The sequence below is a fragment of the Sitophilus oryzae genome, unplaced genomic scaffold (genome assembly GCF_002938485.1).
Source record: "Sitophilus oryzae breed Bouriz unplaced genomic scaffold, Soryzae_2.0 scaffold_810_pilon_pilon, whole genome shotgun sequence".
NCBI classification, from domain to species: domain Eukaryota; kingdom Metazoa; phylum Arthropoda; class Insecta; order Coleoptera; family Curculionidae; genus Sitophilus; species Sitophilus oryzae.
In genome coordinates this window covers 5793381-5811678 of record NW_022147429.1, presented here as the reverse complement: position 1 = coordinate 5811678, position 18298 = coordinate 5793381, and the positions used below count along the sequence as shown (strand labels likewise).

General features: G+C 33.5%; 1 protein-coding gene across 1 annotated transcript; it reads left to right on the top strand.

Moving 5' to 3' along the window:
• Positions 1 to 1095: 1095 nt before the first annotated feature.
• LOC115889023 (heat shock 70 kDa protein-like) lies at positions 1096 to 9023 on the top strand. Its single transcript, XM_030908927.1, has 3 exons — positions 1096 to 1145; positions 5486 to 5696; positions 7081 to 9023. The coding sequence occupies exons 2-3, from the start codon at positions 5486 to 5488 to the stop codon at positions 8724 to 8726; spliced, it is 1857 nt and encodes a 618-aa protein (XP_030764787.1). The 5' UTR covers positions 1096 to 1145; the 3' UTR covers positions 8727 to 9023.
• The last annotated feature ends 9275 nt before the right edge of the window (positions 9024 to 18298 follow it).

The following is an 18298-nucleotide window of genomic DNA, read 5'->3' as shown; positions in this document are numbered from 1 at the left end:
TAAAGCTGAAAGCTCACAAAAAACTTAAGTCTTTTTTTGACTTAAAACCTTTTAATGACTTAAATCATTTGATTTTAAGTCATATTTCAAAAGCTGACAAGACTTAAAATTTAAGTCATTTTCAAAAGAATTTGTGTCTTTATTCCGGAATAGAAAAAGATTTAAGTTTTTTAAAAAAATTAAAGTCTTTTTAAAAAAGATTTAATTATTTTTTTAATTATTTTTTTAATGACTTAAGTCTTTGAAAATATTTAAGTATTTTATGAGATTTAAGTCTTTTTAGAAAAGATTTAAGTCTTTTTTCTCATATATTTTTTTCGTAAATTTTTAACAGCGGCGTCAAATATGTATTTACCAGCTTTAGTTTCATAAAAAAGTAGCAACTGTTAAAACCGTATATTTTTACCGCTGCTCATAAACGAGAAACCCTGTAAAATAGACAAAAATGGAACAATCTGTACAATTTTAATCTATATCTGCAATAAATTAATATTAACAATTAAAAAATAGATATTTAAATTGAATTCTGGTTCTCTTGACTTGAAGGAAATTATATTGATTTAAGCCATTTTACTGACTTAACTTGCAGATTATCATGATTTAAGTAAAAAAAGACTTGAGTTTTAAGTCTTAAGTCTTTACAAAAATGACTTGACTTGAAAGAAAATGACTTAAATCAAAGACTTAAAACTTAAGTCATTTGAACTTTATTTTGAAATTGACTTAGGACTAAAGACTTAAGTCTTTTTAAAAGTGACTTGTTGCAGCTCTGCTTATGTCACGCCTAAATTATTATATTATTTAAATGCACACTTTTCTGCATGTTCTGAATAAAATTAACTCAATTTGCCTACTATTCGAATCGACTTCCCTGTATTCATGTATGGCGGAGGTACTAAGCAGGGTGCAAGGTTTCTTCTCTTATGTCCTACCGTATTTGAGTAAATCCCAAAATCCCCGTTTGGGCTCCCCTACTATTTATCGTCTTACTGAAAATATGCATTCAACTGAAATTGCATTCGATTAGATATAGGATTATCGATAAAAATTATCGCCAAAATTAATATTTAATGTTTATATTCGATATAATAATAGTGTCAGTTTTGTCCATATAATCAAGCGTATCAGTTGTACACTAATAAAAGGTGAGTAAATCCTTTATTATATTTTATTTAGTAATTAAGAGATATATTATACCTTACGGTAAATTTTAAATTAATGAGACATTTCTTAATAAAAAAGTGATAGTTCTATAAACTTTTAAAATAAATAATATGAAAAAAAGTATAAATATTTAACATGGGTGTAAAAACAACGCTGTACCGGGTGGCCAACTAAGAATGGATGCCGGCTGTAGCTCAGAAACTACTTATCGTATAACTTTGGGATAAATATTGTAATAAGTTCGAAAAATCTCCGTTAGTTCAAAAAAATACATAGTATTGTATTTGAAATAACAAAGTTTTTATGTAAAATAAATATTTAAGATACACCAGCGATTTTTGATACCCCTGTATACGTTTAAAGAAGCAATCATTTTTTTTAGTAAAGTTGATTTCTCTGGCTTGAATGTCAACACAAGAATTAATTCTGAAAAGTAATGTACAAGGTGTTGACAAACTTTTTTACGAGCTTTTTATTATAGCATGCATTTAAATATCTTTAAATATCTCAAAAACCAAAGCTTTTAAACATATTCAATCCTTATAATAAATGCCTTATTTTATATCCAAGAATCCAAAAATGAAATAAAATACCGGGTATTACATAAGAAAAAATATAACTTTGGTATGGATCTTAGTTCTGACACACCCTGTATATTTGGAAATAATTTTAAATTATGTACATTACTTTTACTATTCCCACATATACCCATAAAATATTTTGTTTCTACATCTTTCCGCTTTCGAATAATCAACCGAGGCAAAGGAGGTGCGCCACCCTGTAGATATATTTATACAGGGTGTCCCAGTTCAAACGAAACAAGGCAATTTAAAAGCATTTCTGGTGTGAAAAGGACAAAACGGTGAAATAAGTCAACGAAGTGAAAATAAGATGCGACAATTTGTGAGCCCCTAATTCAAACCCCACGGGGGGATGACATCCACCCTTCGGGTCGAGTAGCACATCATTTGAAAAGTTATTACAAGCCTCTTTTCAGCGCCGTCTCATTTTTGGAGTTTTTGTCACATTTGGTGGAATCGGGCTGAAAATGCTTTGATATTTGATTAATTGTACAGGAATCGAAACAGGGTCTAAAATAAGAAATTTAGTTTAAATCAACAAGATTTTGTTTAAGGAATAATACACAAAAAGTAGTACCCTGCTTTGAAACAATTACTTGATTAAATGTTCAAATTGAGCACCCCCATCGTGCTTTCATGGACGAATACAGATTCTGCTCAAAGCGTTCTCGGGCGTGTTATAATATTTCGGGTGTTTGGTTTGGTTTGGTTTGGTTTAACCGCGCACTCGTGTACAATTCTTTGACGTAATACTTCTACTGTCTCCGGTTGCGTGGCGAATACTTCTGTTTTGAAATGTCCCCATAAAAAGAAATCCAGCGGAGACAAATCCGGTGACCTAGCTGGCCATTCAAGAAAGGGTCCCCTTGTTCCAATCCACCGACCGGGAAATGTTTCATCAAGATACTGCCGCACAAGTACAGCATAGTGTGGAGGAGCTCCATCTTGTTGAAACACAAGTTGACTTTCGTCATAGTGATCTTCATTCTCAATTATTTGTATAATGCTGGGATTTGTGACATTTTCCTAAATATTCAGATACATATTTCCATTTAGATATCTAAATCTTGAATTATTAAAGCATTTTTCAGGTGTTCGACTTTGTTGTAGTGCCTACGATATATTTCGTATTTCAAAAATTCCCAAAAGCAGAAATTGAGAACGGCGAAATCCGGGAATCGAGGAGGTTATCAATATGCGTTCATTGGTTCCAATTCATTGATTTGAAAAATAATAATTTAACAGTATTCTAATATTTCCATAGTTATGAGGGGGAATGTTCCCCATCTTGCTGAAAGCATATTTCACGTAAATTAGCTAAAGAAATACCTAAAATTTCCGATACGATAGATTATTCTTATGTATACACGTATTCCAAGATTTACAAATAGCGGTAGAGAGTTAAGTTTCCCTAATATATAAAGAATTTATTAGCGGCTCCCAAAATAAAACAAGAGACAGATAGCAGTATACTTTTAATAATTCTTTAGTTTCTTTTATTATCAATCATGGCCTACTAATAAATATGATCTTTTAATGAAAACTTTTAAATATTGCAGTAAATTGATAATAAATATAGAGGGATATATATTTTTGAGAAGGTCGTAGCAAGACAGATCATATGATTTATAAATATACAGGGTGTTCCATTTGAAAAAACATAACTTTAGTTCATATTTTCAAAAATATTTTTTTGGTAGAAAAACAGACTACGCCACTGTATTCTACGTAAAAAGTTCTACAATAAGCAGTTTTCGCCTTCTCGATACCTTTAACAATAACAGAGATACAGGGGGTGTCCCAAATTGCAAAATTTTTGAAAAGACCCTGTAGCTCAGAAATGAAGAGGGCTATGAAAATTTTGTTTGCAGCATCTTCCGTTTAACGAAAAAGTGGGACAGGTTTGTGCAAACCGCACCCTTCTATCTTCACTAATAACGGAGATACCCTATGATTTCAACCAAAATGGGACACACTGTACATTCCTCCTAAAAGCACATGTTGAAAAGAAGACGTGGAGTAGCAATGAGTATTTCACTTAGTTCTTCACGGAATTGTAATTGTCGGTCGTAATCATCTTCGTTCAATTTTTGGACCAGATGTAGTTTGTAAGGCTGGAATTTGTGGAACTTTAGTATCTTGTGAACACTACTCTTACTTATTGCTGTGGCTGTTGTCAATTGTCTAACACTCATTCTTGGTTCGGCATGGTTTTGTCCCAGAACTATTATTTGCATCGCCTAGAGCGTCGTTGGCCTTTGCATCACCAGGTGAAACTTCTCGCTTCTTTGTAAACACTTCCAGTTTCTCTAAATTTAGCTACTAATTCCAACACGTACTTATGACATACTATTGACATGTTTATCTAGATGTCGGTCATTAAATAACTGTGCCGTTCTATTGCCACATCCGTCTTGACTAAAGAAAGTTTCAATTATCTCAAAGTTATCTGCAGTAGAATAAACCATCACGTCAATTCACAATAATACTATATACTCTTACGATAACACTAAGAACAGTAAGCCGTACAAAATATTAAGAATACTTCCAAACTGAATGACAAGATGAAAAATATTTAGCAGTACTGCCTCAAAACAGGATAAGATATTAATAAAAACAATTTTTTACCTACCAAAAACTTGTTTACATTTTTGTTTCTGATCAACTAGTAGGATGAGTGTACATTTTTCATCTACGGAACAGTAAATCGCCACGATTGTTTCAAAGCAGGGTACTACTTTTTGTGTATTATTCATTAAGCAAAATCTTGTTGATTTAATCTATTTTTTTATTTTAGACCCCATTTCGATTCCTGTATAATTAATCAAATATCAAATCATCATCAATTTATGAAAAAGTTTATTTTTCAACCCGATTCCACCAAATATAACAAAAACTCCAAAAATGAGACGGCGCTGAAAAGAGGCTTTAAAACCTTTGAAATGATGTGCTACTCGACCCCGCATTACATTTAAGATTTTAAGGCTGGATGTCACCCCCGCATGGGGTTTGAACTAAGGGCTTCAAAAATAGTGGCATTTTATTTCCTCTTCGAAAATAAAGTTGACGTGTTTCACCGTTTTGTCCTTTCCACACCTAAATTGCCTTGTTTCGTTTGAACTGGAATACCCTGTATACAGTTTGCTAAAATATTCATAAAAATAGGACTTAAAACTTTAAATTTGACGACATTTTTTTCCGTTGCGTTTTCTTTTGCATCTGAGTTTTGCGTATTATAAATAGTTAAAAAATTAATTTTATAGGTAGATAGTGAAAAACCGGGAAATGCCGGAAAATTTACTTAAAAACGGGCCTGACTTCAATTCAAAAAGCGGGACTGTCCCCCATAAGGCGCGATTCTCACTATAACGTACCGTCACCGTCACGTCGAGCAGCCGCGCCTGCGCATTCTCGACATAAAACATGAAGTAAATGGGAGACGGACGTTGCCACTTTACGGGTGGTGTGAATGATTAAAGTGAATTTAAGAATATTTACCGTGGGGGCCCGGACGGCGGCATGCCGGCGGCTCGACGTGACGATAGCGGTGCGTTATAGCACAGGTTATAGTGAGAATCGCGCCTAAAGCATGTCGCGCACTTGTAGCGCGGCGAATTTTTGATAGACGCGCTAACTTAGGCGGAACATCTGGCAATACTCATTTGCAACCAAAGTGAGACTTTGCACTTTTATGCTGGTAATATAAATAGATCTAATAAATATTTTTATTTGATCATCAGATGCCCAGAGTGCCAGTTATTGGGATTGATTTAGGCACATCGCGCTCGCTAGTCGCTGTTTACCGAAAAAGAAGAGTAGAAATAATTCCGAACAAGAATGGAGATAGGTTAACACCTTCCTACGTATTCTACGACCCCAGCAGTTTGGAAGTGGCTGTTGGAACTGATGCTGAAGATCTAGCACCAAACTGTCCAAATAACTTTATATTCGGTACGTAGATTCAACCGTATGGAATAGTCCGTATAAGATATTTTGAGAACATGGAAAGATTACCTAGAGAATCCAAAAATTTGAGGAAATTTTCAAGAATAGTTTAAAAAGTATACACAATTAATAATTTAACATTAATAAAAATTAAAAATATTGTTGTACACCGGGACGAAAACGGGCACTTTAAAATTTTGATGTATTTTAAAGCTTTATACAGGTTGTTTCAAAAAACATGTGCCATCTCGTGGGGAGATTTCGTAATAGATTTTAAACTTATTTACCAAGGAAAATCGAGACTCATCCACATTTGACACCAGTAGTTAACTGCATAAAACTTCCTCTAGGACATGCGAGACCTTGTCATTGGTGGGAAAGCTCCTAATCTAGGAGAGATAGTGGCAGTGTTTAAGTAAAGTACTAGGCATAGAATAAGAAATAACTAGGTTTACATTGATTTTGCCCTGAAAGATATTGTGATATTGACAAAACACTCTTGGATTGGTCTGAATTTCGTATATTTTGCTTGGTTTTATTAACTTCTTTTGTGGCCATTTTATTTTATGCCATATTTCAACTTATTTATAAATTTCTTCCTGGGAGGGATAATTACCCTCATTACCCCCCCCCCCTTGTATATGCGCGCTTGCCTTGCTGTAGTATCGTGGTCATTTATCACCGGTAGAGGGCGTGGGGAAGGGGAAGACGTCTTGGCTTAGCCGGTCGAACCAAGGGGAAACATCTCACCAAAAATATAAATCCTACGATGGCGGGACCAGGTCAAAGGTATGCGTGGCTAAATAGATAACTAGCCTCTAGTGGTTCCAACCTTGGGGCACCACGGAACAACCCGTTGTATTCTCGTCTCCCTTACTTCCACATGCGGGGCTCTGTAGAAGTGGATCGACTAATCCTTGCCACCGTAATCTTTCTTTTGCCCTCCGGAGGCAATAGAGAAAGATATATGTCCTCTATTATAGATTCGGGACAACATCGGTATCAGGTCTAAGGAGACACCAAGTTAAAGAAATGGAGAAAATGGAGACAGATCCTCGAGCCTCCACCTCACGGGTACCTGAATCCGAGACAAGTCCCTCGACTGTAAAGAGCATGGAGGGCCAAACCCCCAAAAACTTTGGAAGGGTGTATACTCTCGTAGGATGTAGATGTCATACAAATCCCTGTGTATGATGAATTATAGACTATATGATAAGTTATAACTCAAGACAGGGGGACACAATAGATCTTTAAAGTCGCGGTGATTAACTCCTCTCCCACTCATTCTACATTCTACAACAGCATGAAAAATAACTCAGACATAAATTGTCTAATTAATTAATTCTTTTCATAAAATATCTATATTAATATGCAATTTTTTCAATTTCAGACGCTAAACGGATTATTGGTCGAAAATTTGATGACGCCTACGTTCAAGAACTGAAAACCCGAAGCGACTACCAATTCAAAATAGTTTCAGGTGAAGATGATAAAGCAGAATACGAAATAAGACATGATGATTCGACGGTACACAAATCGCCGGAACAAGTTGGTTCTGAAATATTGAAGTACCTTCGCGAGTCAGCCAGTGAGTACCTTGGAGCTAAAATAACTGAAGCCATTATATCCGTTCCGGCTCAGTTCAGCAATGCGCAACGAGCAGCAACCAAAGCAGCAGCAGAATTGGCTGGACTGAAAGTACTGAAGCTGGTCAGTGAACCGGTTGCTGGAGCCATCCATTACACGCATAATAAGTGGGATGTCGAAAGGAAGATTGTGGTATTTGATATGGGAGGTGGAACGACGGATGTATCCATAGTAAATGTCAGTAAAGAAAAATTTGAAGTGTTGAACGTGGAAGGAGATACGTTCTTAGGCGGTAGAGACTACGATAACTTGTTAGTAGATTATTTTAAAACGAAATTAATTGAAGAATTTAATGAAACTGTTATCACCCCGAGACTCATAAGGACGTTAAAAGAAAAATGTTCTGTTCTCAAAGAGAAACTATCCGACAAAACAAAGTGTTCTCTGGCTTTAGATTGTATAATAAATATGAGTGATAATGTCTTTAACATATCACTAACACGACACGAATATAACGAGCTAACACATTCGATAACTAGAAGAGGTTTAGACTTGGTACAGAAATGTCTCGCCGATGTGGGACTGTCAAATCATAATATAGGTAACGTCCTCCTTATCGGAGGAATGACAAGAATGCCGAGGATTCGCGAAGAACTCCGAGCATTTTTTGACTCTAGAAAAATAAAAACCGACTTGAATCCGGATGAAGCTGTTGCTTTGGGTGCTGCGATCCAAGCTTCGTTCATAAAAAATAAATGTGTAGAATTGGAAAGGTATAACGTTGCTGAGGTAACGCCTTTATCTGTAGGAGTTAAACTATCACGTGGTTTAATGAAAATCGCAATTATGAAAAATACCCCATTACCAGCAAAAGGATGCCTGAAATTAGCCACAGCAGTAAATAACCAAAAAAATATAGCATTTAAAATTTTTGAAGGCGAAAGAAAAAATTGTGCCTTCAATAACCTTTTGGGTGAATTTACCATAAATAATTTGCCCAAAGGAAAAGCTGGTGATGTAGAATTTCAAACAAATTTCTTTCTTAACCAAGATGGAATTTTAGAAGTAGAAGCACATGAAACGAGTACTAACCATAAGAAGAAATTAACAGTTACATTGGAAACGTATCGCTTGTGTCAAAATAGAATTTCCAATATCATAGAAGATGCGGAAAAAAACCGCGATGATGATATTTTATTTGAAAAATATAACAAAATTTTCAAAGGAATCAAACACGTTTATAATGATATAGTTTATGGTATAAATCAAATATATTCCGAAACCGACCGTGGAATTGTTGCCAAGGAATGTCAAGGATTAAAGAGTAGCTTAGATAATTCTGTTTATACAGAAATTAATAACTTAATAGGAGCTTATAATCGTTTTCGAATGGCCACTGAAGGGATAGTTGGACAGGCAATTGATATAATTTGGCCAGAATTTTCTTAAGTTACGCATTTCGTTTATATTTGGTATTTCCTTAGTAAACTAAAACATTTAGAAGATGACTTTTTGGAGCATTTTATAAGAAATAATTCATAGAAAAATGTCTATCTCCAAAAAATAAATTTTATTTAGAGATAGGTATTATAAGGTAACATAATTATGTTTTGGTGGTAACAAATGTTACATCTATTTACATATAATAAATCATAAACATCCATTTTTTATAATACTTTAATTAATTTTAATAACTTCAGTTTATACATATGACTTGAAGTAAATAATTTTCTAAGTGCCACAAAAGCATTGTTGTAATTCTCCAAACTATTATCGAGAAGAAAATAAACATCTTAAGATACAAGCTCACATCAGAAAACTTAAGTCTTTTTTTGATTTAAATCATTTTAAGTAGGTAATTTGATTTTAAGTCATTTTTCGAAAGTTGACTTAAGACTTAAAATTTAAGTCTTTTTGAAAATGATTCGTGATATAAATCTTTTTTCCGAAATTTAAGTCTCGGAAAAGATTTAAGTCTTTAAAAAAAACTGGTCATTAAAAAAATGTGTCTTTTTATAAAAGGCTTAAGTCAGATTCTTATATACATATTTTTAGAAAAAATCTACCTTTTAAATAAATCATCAAAAAATATTAAGTTTTAGCCGAGTTATTAAACAATTTTTCCTACCAATCAATGATACGCTGATGAAATCTATCTTCGGAACGTTAAGACTTTGAGAGAAAATTGAGGAATTTTCGAGGCGGAATATCTCGAAAACTACTAATCCTAGGTAAAAACTAATAAGAATCATTTTTTTTGTAGGTAATTACCTAAGCTTCATTGAGAGTGGCTCATTAGCATTTGATTGGAAAAAGAATTTTTTACAAGTAATTTAAGACCACATTTGGTATTTCGAGTCAAATTGTCGTTATGAACCACATGTCAACAATAAAAGTACAATAATGCAAAAGATTTAAGTCTTCTATATGTAATCTTAAAAAAACACCTAGTATAGATTTAAAAGTGAAAGTAAAACTCTAATTCTAACGAACTACAATAAAAAAATCATCAAAAAATGCTAAGTTCTTCATTTGCCGGACCAAAACATTCCTGATGATGACGCTGAGTCGCCAAATATATCAACAGATGCCAGGCTCTCAACATCATTGAAATCAGTACAGGCCCGGTAGAGGGGTGCTTTACCGGCTAAACAAGTACTGACGTTTGACAGGTAGAACGTGTTTTGATTTCTAGTACGGACGAGCGGAGCTGAAAGTTCAGCCGAGCTAATAGCGAAGCGCAGTCCGCATGACCGTTCACATTTTGGTATTTCGAGTCAAATTGTCGTTATGAACCACATGTCAACAATAAAAGTACAATGCAAAATATAACAAATCAATAGATAAAAGATCAAACCTTTGCAACAGCTGTAAGTAGTTATAACCACGCTCTGGGAAAACACCATCCAGTTTGAACGAGAGATATTTTAGGAATTTACGCTGAACATTTTCTAATCTCCGGATATGGTCCTGGTGAATTGGTGACCAAATTTGAGAGGCATAATTGATTTTTGATTTCACAAGGCTCATGTATAATGCCGTTAGACATAATGGACTATTGAAACCCTCTGTGGATCTCAGGAGAAATCCTAAAGATTTAAGAGCGCCACGGAATACTTCATCAATATGTATGTTAAAAGTCAGTTTCTTATCCAAGTAAACAGCTAAGTCCTTAACATGCTCACAATTTTCCAGGATTGCGCTATTTATGGTATAGGGGTGGTCAAGTTCAATACGTTTCAGAGAATAGGACACTTTTTTACATTTAGAGGTGTTTAAAGCAAGTCGATTTTCCACGCACCAATTAGAGATAATATCAAGATCGGCCTGCAGACGGATGCAATCATCCTTACACCGGACGACACTAAAAATCTTCAGATCATCTGCAAATAAAAGCGAACAGCTCTTTAATTGGGTCACTATATCGTTTATGTATTTGAAAATATCAGTGGTGCCAAACAGCTACCCTGCTGTGCACCGCTAGTTGCTATAAAGGGACACGATCTGTGACCATTATATTCAACATATTGCTTGCGTTGATGTACATATGAGGAAAAGAACTTTATTAATTTATTATCAAATCCCATTTGTGACAATTTCTCTGCCATAATCCCATGGTTCATCTTATCAAAGGCCTTCGAGAAGTCTGTGTAAACAGCATCAACCTGATAACCTTCATCGATAGAGTTATATGTATATTCAAGAAAGCATGTTAACTTTGTCACAGTTGATCGCCCTGGAAAAAAGCCATGTTGAGATGGTGTTATCAAATTTTTAATTTTGAAAAATAGTTTATTATGTATACACCTCTCGAAGGCCTTTGCAATGTTGGATAGAATTGAGACCGGACGATAATTCTCAATGATATCTCTGTTGCCCGTTTTAAAAATTGGACAAATCTTGGCTTGCTTCCAAACACTAGGAAATGTTTGTGTTGAGATAGAAAGGTTAAAAAGTCTAGTTAATGGTTCAGCCAGAACAAAAGCGCAATCCCTTATAAGAAAGGAAGGTATTTTATCTGGGCCAGCCATTTTTAGTGAACTTTAAGGCCTTCAGCACATCTTCGGTGTCAAATGGGTCCAAAGAAATACTATTACCACATTCATCCGAGACATTGCTAGGGCTTGAAACAATATAAGCACCTTGGAAAAAATTGGCAAAATGTCAGTGGGATTGTCAAGAGGAGTATTATCACTGTTTCTAAGAGTGCCAGGAATACGAGATCTATTCTGTTTTCCATTGAAAAATTGCTGAAAATATTTCCAGAATTCTCTGAGTTCAGCTCGTAGCGAGTCCATTTTCTATCAAGTAAAAAATACCGAGAGGTCATTTAAAAATCAATCATGTAGTTATTTTCGGTGAAACAGGAAGTGACAGAAAACAATTGTATACCTCAATCAATCCTCTTTTATGTCATATATACTAACATACCAAATCTCGTTTTTTATCTGAAAAAATAAAAAGTTATAGTGGTGAGCCACTTTTGAGACGCACCCGGTATATGCACAAATATACAGAATGTGAGTAACGGCAACATTGCAAGGCTGAGGAACATTTTTTTTAATTTCCCGAACAAATATAATACCACAAAAATTGAATAAAAATATTTTTTTACAAAAAATCTTTTTGTCATACGTATTTAAAACAGCTATTTTACGGACTCATTACCAGTCCGTAAAATATTTCTTTTTATTTAGGCCGTAAAGGTCGTCATGTAACCTTTATGGACTAAAATGTCCGAAATTCGTTATTTGGTTGTTTTATTTTATTCGAAATTTGTCACAAAATCACATAAAATTATACATATATTTATAATTAAATTATTAAATACTAACAATATCAAAAGCTAAGTTATTTGTTTAAAGTAAGTACCTAGGTACCTATTTAAAAGAGGCTTTTAAATTAAAATATTCTTAAATTACAGTCACAAACATTCAAACCATCGTCAATTTGGTCGAAATATTCCATGCTGAGAGCAGTGTTAAGTGTTAAAGAAGATATTTATATTGACAAATTTCCAAAACTTATTGCTTTTTTGAGAGAGGAATTCGGTTGGTTACGAGCCTAAAAAGTCTAAGGTTTTGTCCATAAAAGAGATCGGTGATTTTTTGGCCACGGCTAGTGATGAAACTTATTTACTTACTAAGGTAAGTTTGCGATAATGATTTTTAAAATATATAGATGGTTTCTTATTCCATTGTATTTGATTTTTAAATTATTAAATACTAACAATATCAAAAGCTAAGTTATTTGGAAAAATAAAAATGAAATGAACAATTTTGTGCATTTTGAAAACTTGCATCTGCAATCGAAACGACTCCTCCATTGGCAGGTAAATTTACTTTCTGATGAGGTGGAGTAAATGCGAACGATGATGTACTTGGTAATACATCCGTGGAAGTGGTCGCGATTTTCTTTTCCCCCATTAGCAGTTTGCAAACTTTCTTCTTTTTCTCAATAGATTCTTCTATGTAACCTTCGGCCACTGTGGACGACCTAAATAATTATTGTTGTTTAGAACAAGATCGGAAAATATTAAAATTTTTACCTCCAACCTCCTAGGCGTTTCAGCGATGTAAAATCCACATCTGCATCTGCAGCAAGAGTAGCAGAACTACGTCGGAAACAATGACCTGTATATTCGTTTGGGTTCGACAACTTTAAAAATGCTGCTACAATCGATGGCATCTTCCCAAATGAATGAATGCCGACTCGTTGCACGGTGCATTTTCCTTTACGATAAGAGATGAAGACATAATCATGTGGTACATTTTTTGGCCTAAGACAAGCATATTTTCTATACAACTCAACTGGATTGACAACGTTCCCTTCGTTCACCACCGGAAACACTCTTTTGATATTAGTTTTTGTATCCGCAAGGGTAACTAAAAGGCAGCTGTTGTCTTTTTCTATGATGTCTTGCACTCGTAGAGAGTACAATTCTTCTCTTCTACATGCTCCACAAAGGCCAATGACAAGAGCTACCTAAAAAATCAAATACAATGGAATAAGAAACCATCTATATATTTTAAAAATCATTATCGCAAACTTACCTTAGTAAGTAAATAAGTTTCATCACTAGCCGTGGCCAAAAAATCACCGATCTCTTTTATGGACAAAACCTTAGACTTTTTAGGCTCGTAACCAACCGAATTCCTCTTCAAAAAAGCAATAAGTTTTGGAAATTTGTCAATATAAATATCTTCTTTAACACTTAACACTGCTCTCAGCATGGAATATTTCGACCAAATTGACGATGGTTTGAATGTTTGTGACTGTAATTTAAGAATATTTTAATTTAAAAGCCTCTTTAAATAGGTACCTAGGTACTTACTTTTTCGTGGAAATAATTTAGCAATACATCTTCATTTACAACGAATACGCCATTTTTGTCTTTCCATTCATTAAAAAACATCATATTCTTTCTGGTAAATGGCACGAGACTTCACAGGAAGTAAATCCAACACGATTTCTTTGGCCTTATTAGCAATATGTTCGGGATTTTGGAACATTTTAAAATTGTTGATGAATTTGTGTGATTTTGTGACAAATTTCGAATGACATGTCAAAATGCGATGAAATAAACAAACTCGTTACTAAGATATGAATTTATAAATAACTTTTTCAAACATTATAATTTCAAATATGGAAAATTTGCAAATATGCGTTCTAAAAAACTGTAAAAAGCGTATGACAAAAAATAGTGTATGTAACACGTACCTAAATTATGTTTTTTAGGACTCATCTACTATTTCGGACTCGGCTAACGCCTCGTCCGCAAACAGTAATGATTCGTCCTAAAAAACATCATTTTAGGTACTAGTTACATAAATAGCTATTATGGGCGTATTTATGGGACCGAAATATACCTATTACCAGATAAAATATTTGAATTTATTTAGGATACACCCTGTATAGTTTGCGATAATTTGACCGAATAATATCTGATATTTTCAAGATCCGAATTATATCCGCAAATCGTACTTATCCGCTGATTAGCAACACTGGTCTTCATTGTCAGAAATGAAATTAATCAGGACCGTCAAAAGCTGTCGTCGGATGGTTGACTTCGGTTGGTGGGGTCTTATCGGCAGACCGGATCTTACGGTACTTCATAGTACGCCCAGCGCTCAAGAGGAGCGTTTTCGCAAAATCCGGTACGTCGTCGGTGGCTTAGCAGATTCCCACGCTACTCGCGGGGTTGGGTTCTAAACTTAGATTTTATAAAGGAAAGGTATAGTAGATAGTGGTATAAACATACCTGGTATAAAACATACGCAGCATATACATAAGAATCTAAAGTTTGTTTATGTATACTACCCTATACTCGACCTTATACCCTATCGGTCATAGAGTTGGCGAAAATATTTAAGCGATGACTCGAACGTTTATCGACGATACTCGATACCCATTATAATCAGTGATGGGCGTTGGGTAAATACCATAGAGGAAGATAATAAAAAGGTTTTTTATTATCGAAATGGGACTATAAATACCGTATAAATAGCATAATATAATATAATTAAAATTTATGTGACAAAAATTCGCTGTCCGAATACATATCATGCGCAAAGTCTAATTCAGGACTAGGTTCTTCTTATATAGAGACTATATCTTCATTCCCGAGAATCTACAATCGTTGTCAGAAAATATGTTGTTTTATATTGTTTTTGAAACGGCTGTATGTTTCCAAATTCCTACCGACATTTTGATCTGCAGTAAGTACTTTACACTTTGACATTAGATAATACATACTAATTTCATTCTCGACTTAAGACTATTTTCGAACAATAGTGCGGTATTGTTTAATTAGGAGTAAAAATTATACTATTTTTGACGATGCTGTACCTTTGAAAGACCATGGTAAAGCTATTCCGACGTTACAGGGAGGCATAAAAAGTACATTTTTACTCCGAATAGAACATACTATTTTTTTAAACATTACAATAATTATTTTTTAATCAATTTCAAACATTGCAAATAATGTAAACAGTAATCGAGCAACAATTTGTACACTCGTTGAATTTGACACTTAATATCAGTTTAATAATATATTTTTGTACTTTTGTACTTAGGCGTAACAGTGCTTTACTTTTATGTCTCGGCGTTAAAATGACAAAAATTAATACTTTTGAGACGTTTGAAAAAAAATCCTTTTGATCTGAAGCGAACGACTTTTTTTGCGGAATATGTTGGTGACTGATGTGTAAAAATTTATAACAGGTTATTTTTATTTAATTTACCTACAATAAGGTTAATAAGTAAGAATTTATTATTTTATAAAGAAAAATGAAGCAGTATCTGCTGGCGGAAGCAATGGATATGTTACTAGTTACTAGTGATTTTATTTTGTGAGGACAATTCGTCGTTAATTTTACAAAGTGTCGTATCTCATATTTCATAGTTTTCCAGAATGGAGGTTTAAAGGTTTTGTTAACTTTTGGATATCGGTTAAAGTAAATAAACATTTGCTAAATTATTTACTTGCCGGAAAAGTATAGGACGCAGAGATACGACACTTCATGAGATGAAAGAGTATCACATTTTAGGTTTGAGTTTGTGGTTGTATCTCAAAACAGGCATTTTTTGAGATACGTCAGTTTGTGAAATTAACGACGAATTGCTTGTTGACCTGAAGGGTTTATGTTCAAAGGTATCCAAAAAGGAATTTTCGTATCAAGCGTTCCTTTGAAAAGTGAAACTACTGTTCCTATTTCGCAGAGCTGATAGTGTGGTATATGAAAACCCTATTAGGCAGAAACCTGTCGTTGGAGGTGAAGAAAATGAATTTGTCTTAATTGGTGCTTTTATAAAAAATCCAATATACGGACCATAATCCCAAGAAATAATTTTCAATAAAAATCCAATATATCTACAATCTACAAGTCATCCTAATATAAATGAAAGAAGTACTTCATTTATTTCTTGAAAATAATAAATACTTATTAAACTATTGTAGGTAAATTAAATAAAAGTAAACTGTTATAAATTTAAATAAAGTCCATAAACTAATGTCGATTTTGAAAATAGCTACTAACTGTAACTAGCCATCTTAATTACCATTTTATTGAAAAATCGCTTTTTATTCAAAATCTGAGCCAGTTAAGTATAGGAAACCATAATATAGCTTGAAAGAGCATTTAAATCTGCTTCGACTTATTTTAAAAAATACATAGTGTTGTATTTGAAATAACAAATTAAAATCTCTGACGAGGGGTAGGGGACTCAAAAAACTCACAATCTTTTAGGATGTTTATTTCAAAATTTAATTTCATTTAAAATTGGGGCGACATGTTTGGGGATTCATCCTAAAAGAATGTGAGTTTTTGAGTCCCCTACCCCTCGTCTGAGGTTTTACATTGATATGTACTCACACTGGGTTGGAGAACGTTTAGTTTTGAAATAACAAGGTTTTTATGTAAAATAAATATTTAAAATAGACCAATTTTTGATACCCCTGTATACATTTAAGGAAGCAATAATTTTTTTTAGTAAAGTTTATTTCTCTGGCTTCAAAGTCAGCACAAGAATTAACTCTGAAAAGTAACGTACAGGGCGTTGAAAAACTTTTTCATTATAGCATTCATATTTAAATATCTTTAAACATCTCAAAAACCAAAGCATCTAAACATATTAAACCCTTATAAAATATTAATAATTTGGATAAAAAATAAATGCCTTATTTTGTGTCCAAGGATCCAAATATGACATAAAATACCGGGTGTTCCATAAGAAAAAATGTAACTTTGGTGTGGATCTTAGTTCTGACATACCCTGTACATTTCAAAATAATTTTAAATTATGCACATTACCTCTCTACATACAGAGTGGCGCACCTCATTCGCCTCGGTTGATTATACGAAAACGAAAAGATGTAGAAACAAAATATTTTATGGGTATATGTAGGGAGGCAATGTGCACAATTTAAAATTATTTTGAAATGTACAGGGTATGTCAGAACTAAGATCCACACCAAAGTTATATTTTCTCTTATGGAACACCCGGTATTTTATGTCATATTTGGATCCTTGGACACAAAATAAGGCATTTATTATAAGGGTTAAATATGTTTAGAAGCTTTGGTTTTTAGGATATTTAAAAATATTTAAATATGCATGCTATAATATTAGTATACAAGGCTATAATAAAAAAGATTGTCAACACCCTGTACATTGCTTTTCAGAATTAATTCTTGTGCTGACTTTCAAGTCAAAGAAATAAACTTTACTAAAAAATTTGATTGCTTCGTTTAATGTATACAGAGGTATCAAAAATTGCTGGTCTATTTTAAATATTTATTTTACATAAAAACTTCGTTATTTCAAATACAATACCCTGTATTTTTTAAATAAATCGAAGCAGATTCAAATGCTCTTTCAAACTATATTAGGGTTCATTTAGGGTAAATTTCAGTAAGCAATAACATTATTTTAGAGTAAAATTTATTTCCCCACCTTTAAACAGCACAAGAATTAATTCTGAAAAGTAATGTACAGGGTTTTAATAATCTATTCTATTGTAGCATGCATATTTGAATATCTTTAAATATCTCAAAAACCAAAGATTATAAAGATATTTAACCCTTATCTTATAATAAATGCCTTTTTTGGGCCCAAGAATCCAAAAATGAAATAAAATACCGGGTGTTCCATAAGAAAAAATTTAACTTTGATATGGATCTTAGTTCTGAAACACCCTGTATATTTCAAAATAATTTTAAATTGTGCACATTGCCTCCCCACGTCCCACGTATACTCATAAAATATTTTATTTCTACATCTCTTCGTTTTCGTATAATCAACCGAGGCGAATGAGGTGCACCACTCTGTATACCCATAAACTATTTTGTTTCTACATATTTCCGTTTTCGTATAATCAACCGAGGCGAATGAGGTGCGCCATCGCCACCCTGTATACATAATTCGAACTTACACATCTACGGTAAAAAATACTTACATCGAATTTTGAAATATCGATGTTGGTATAATGTCGATATTTATCGCCCATTCCTACTGAAAACA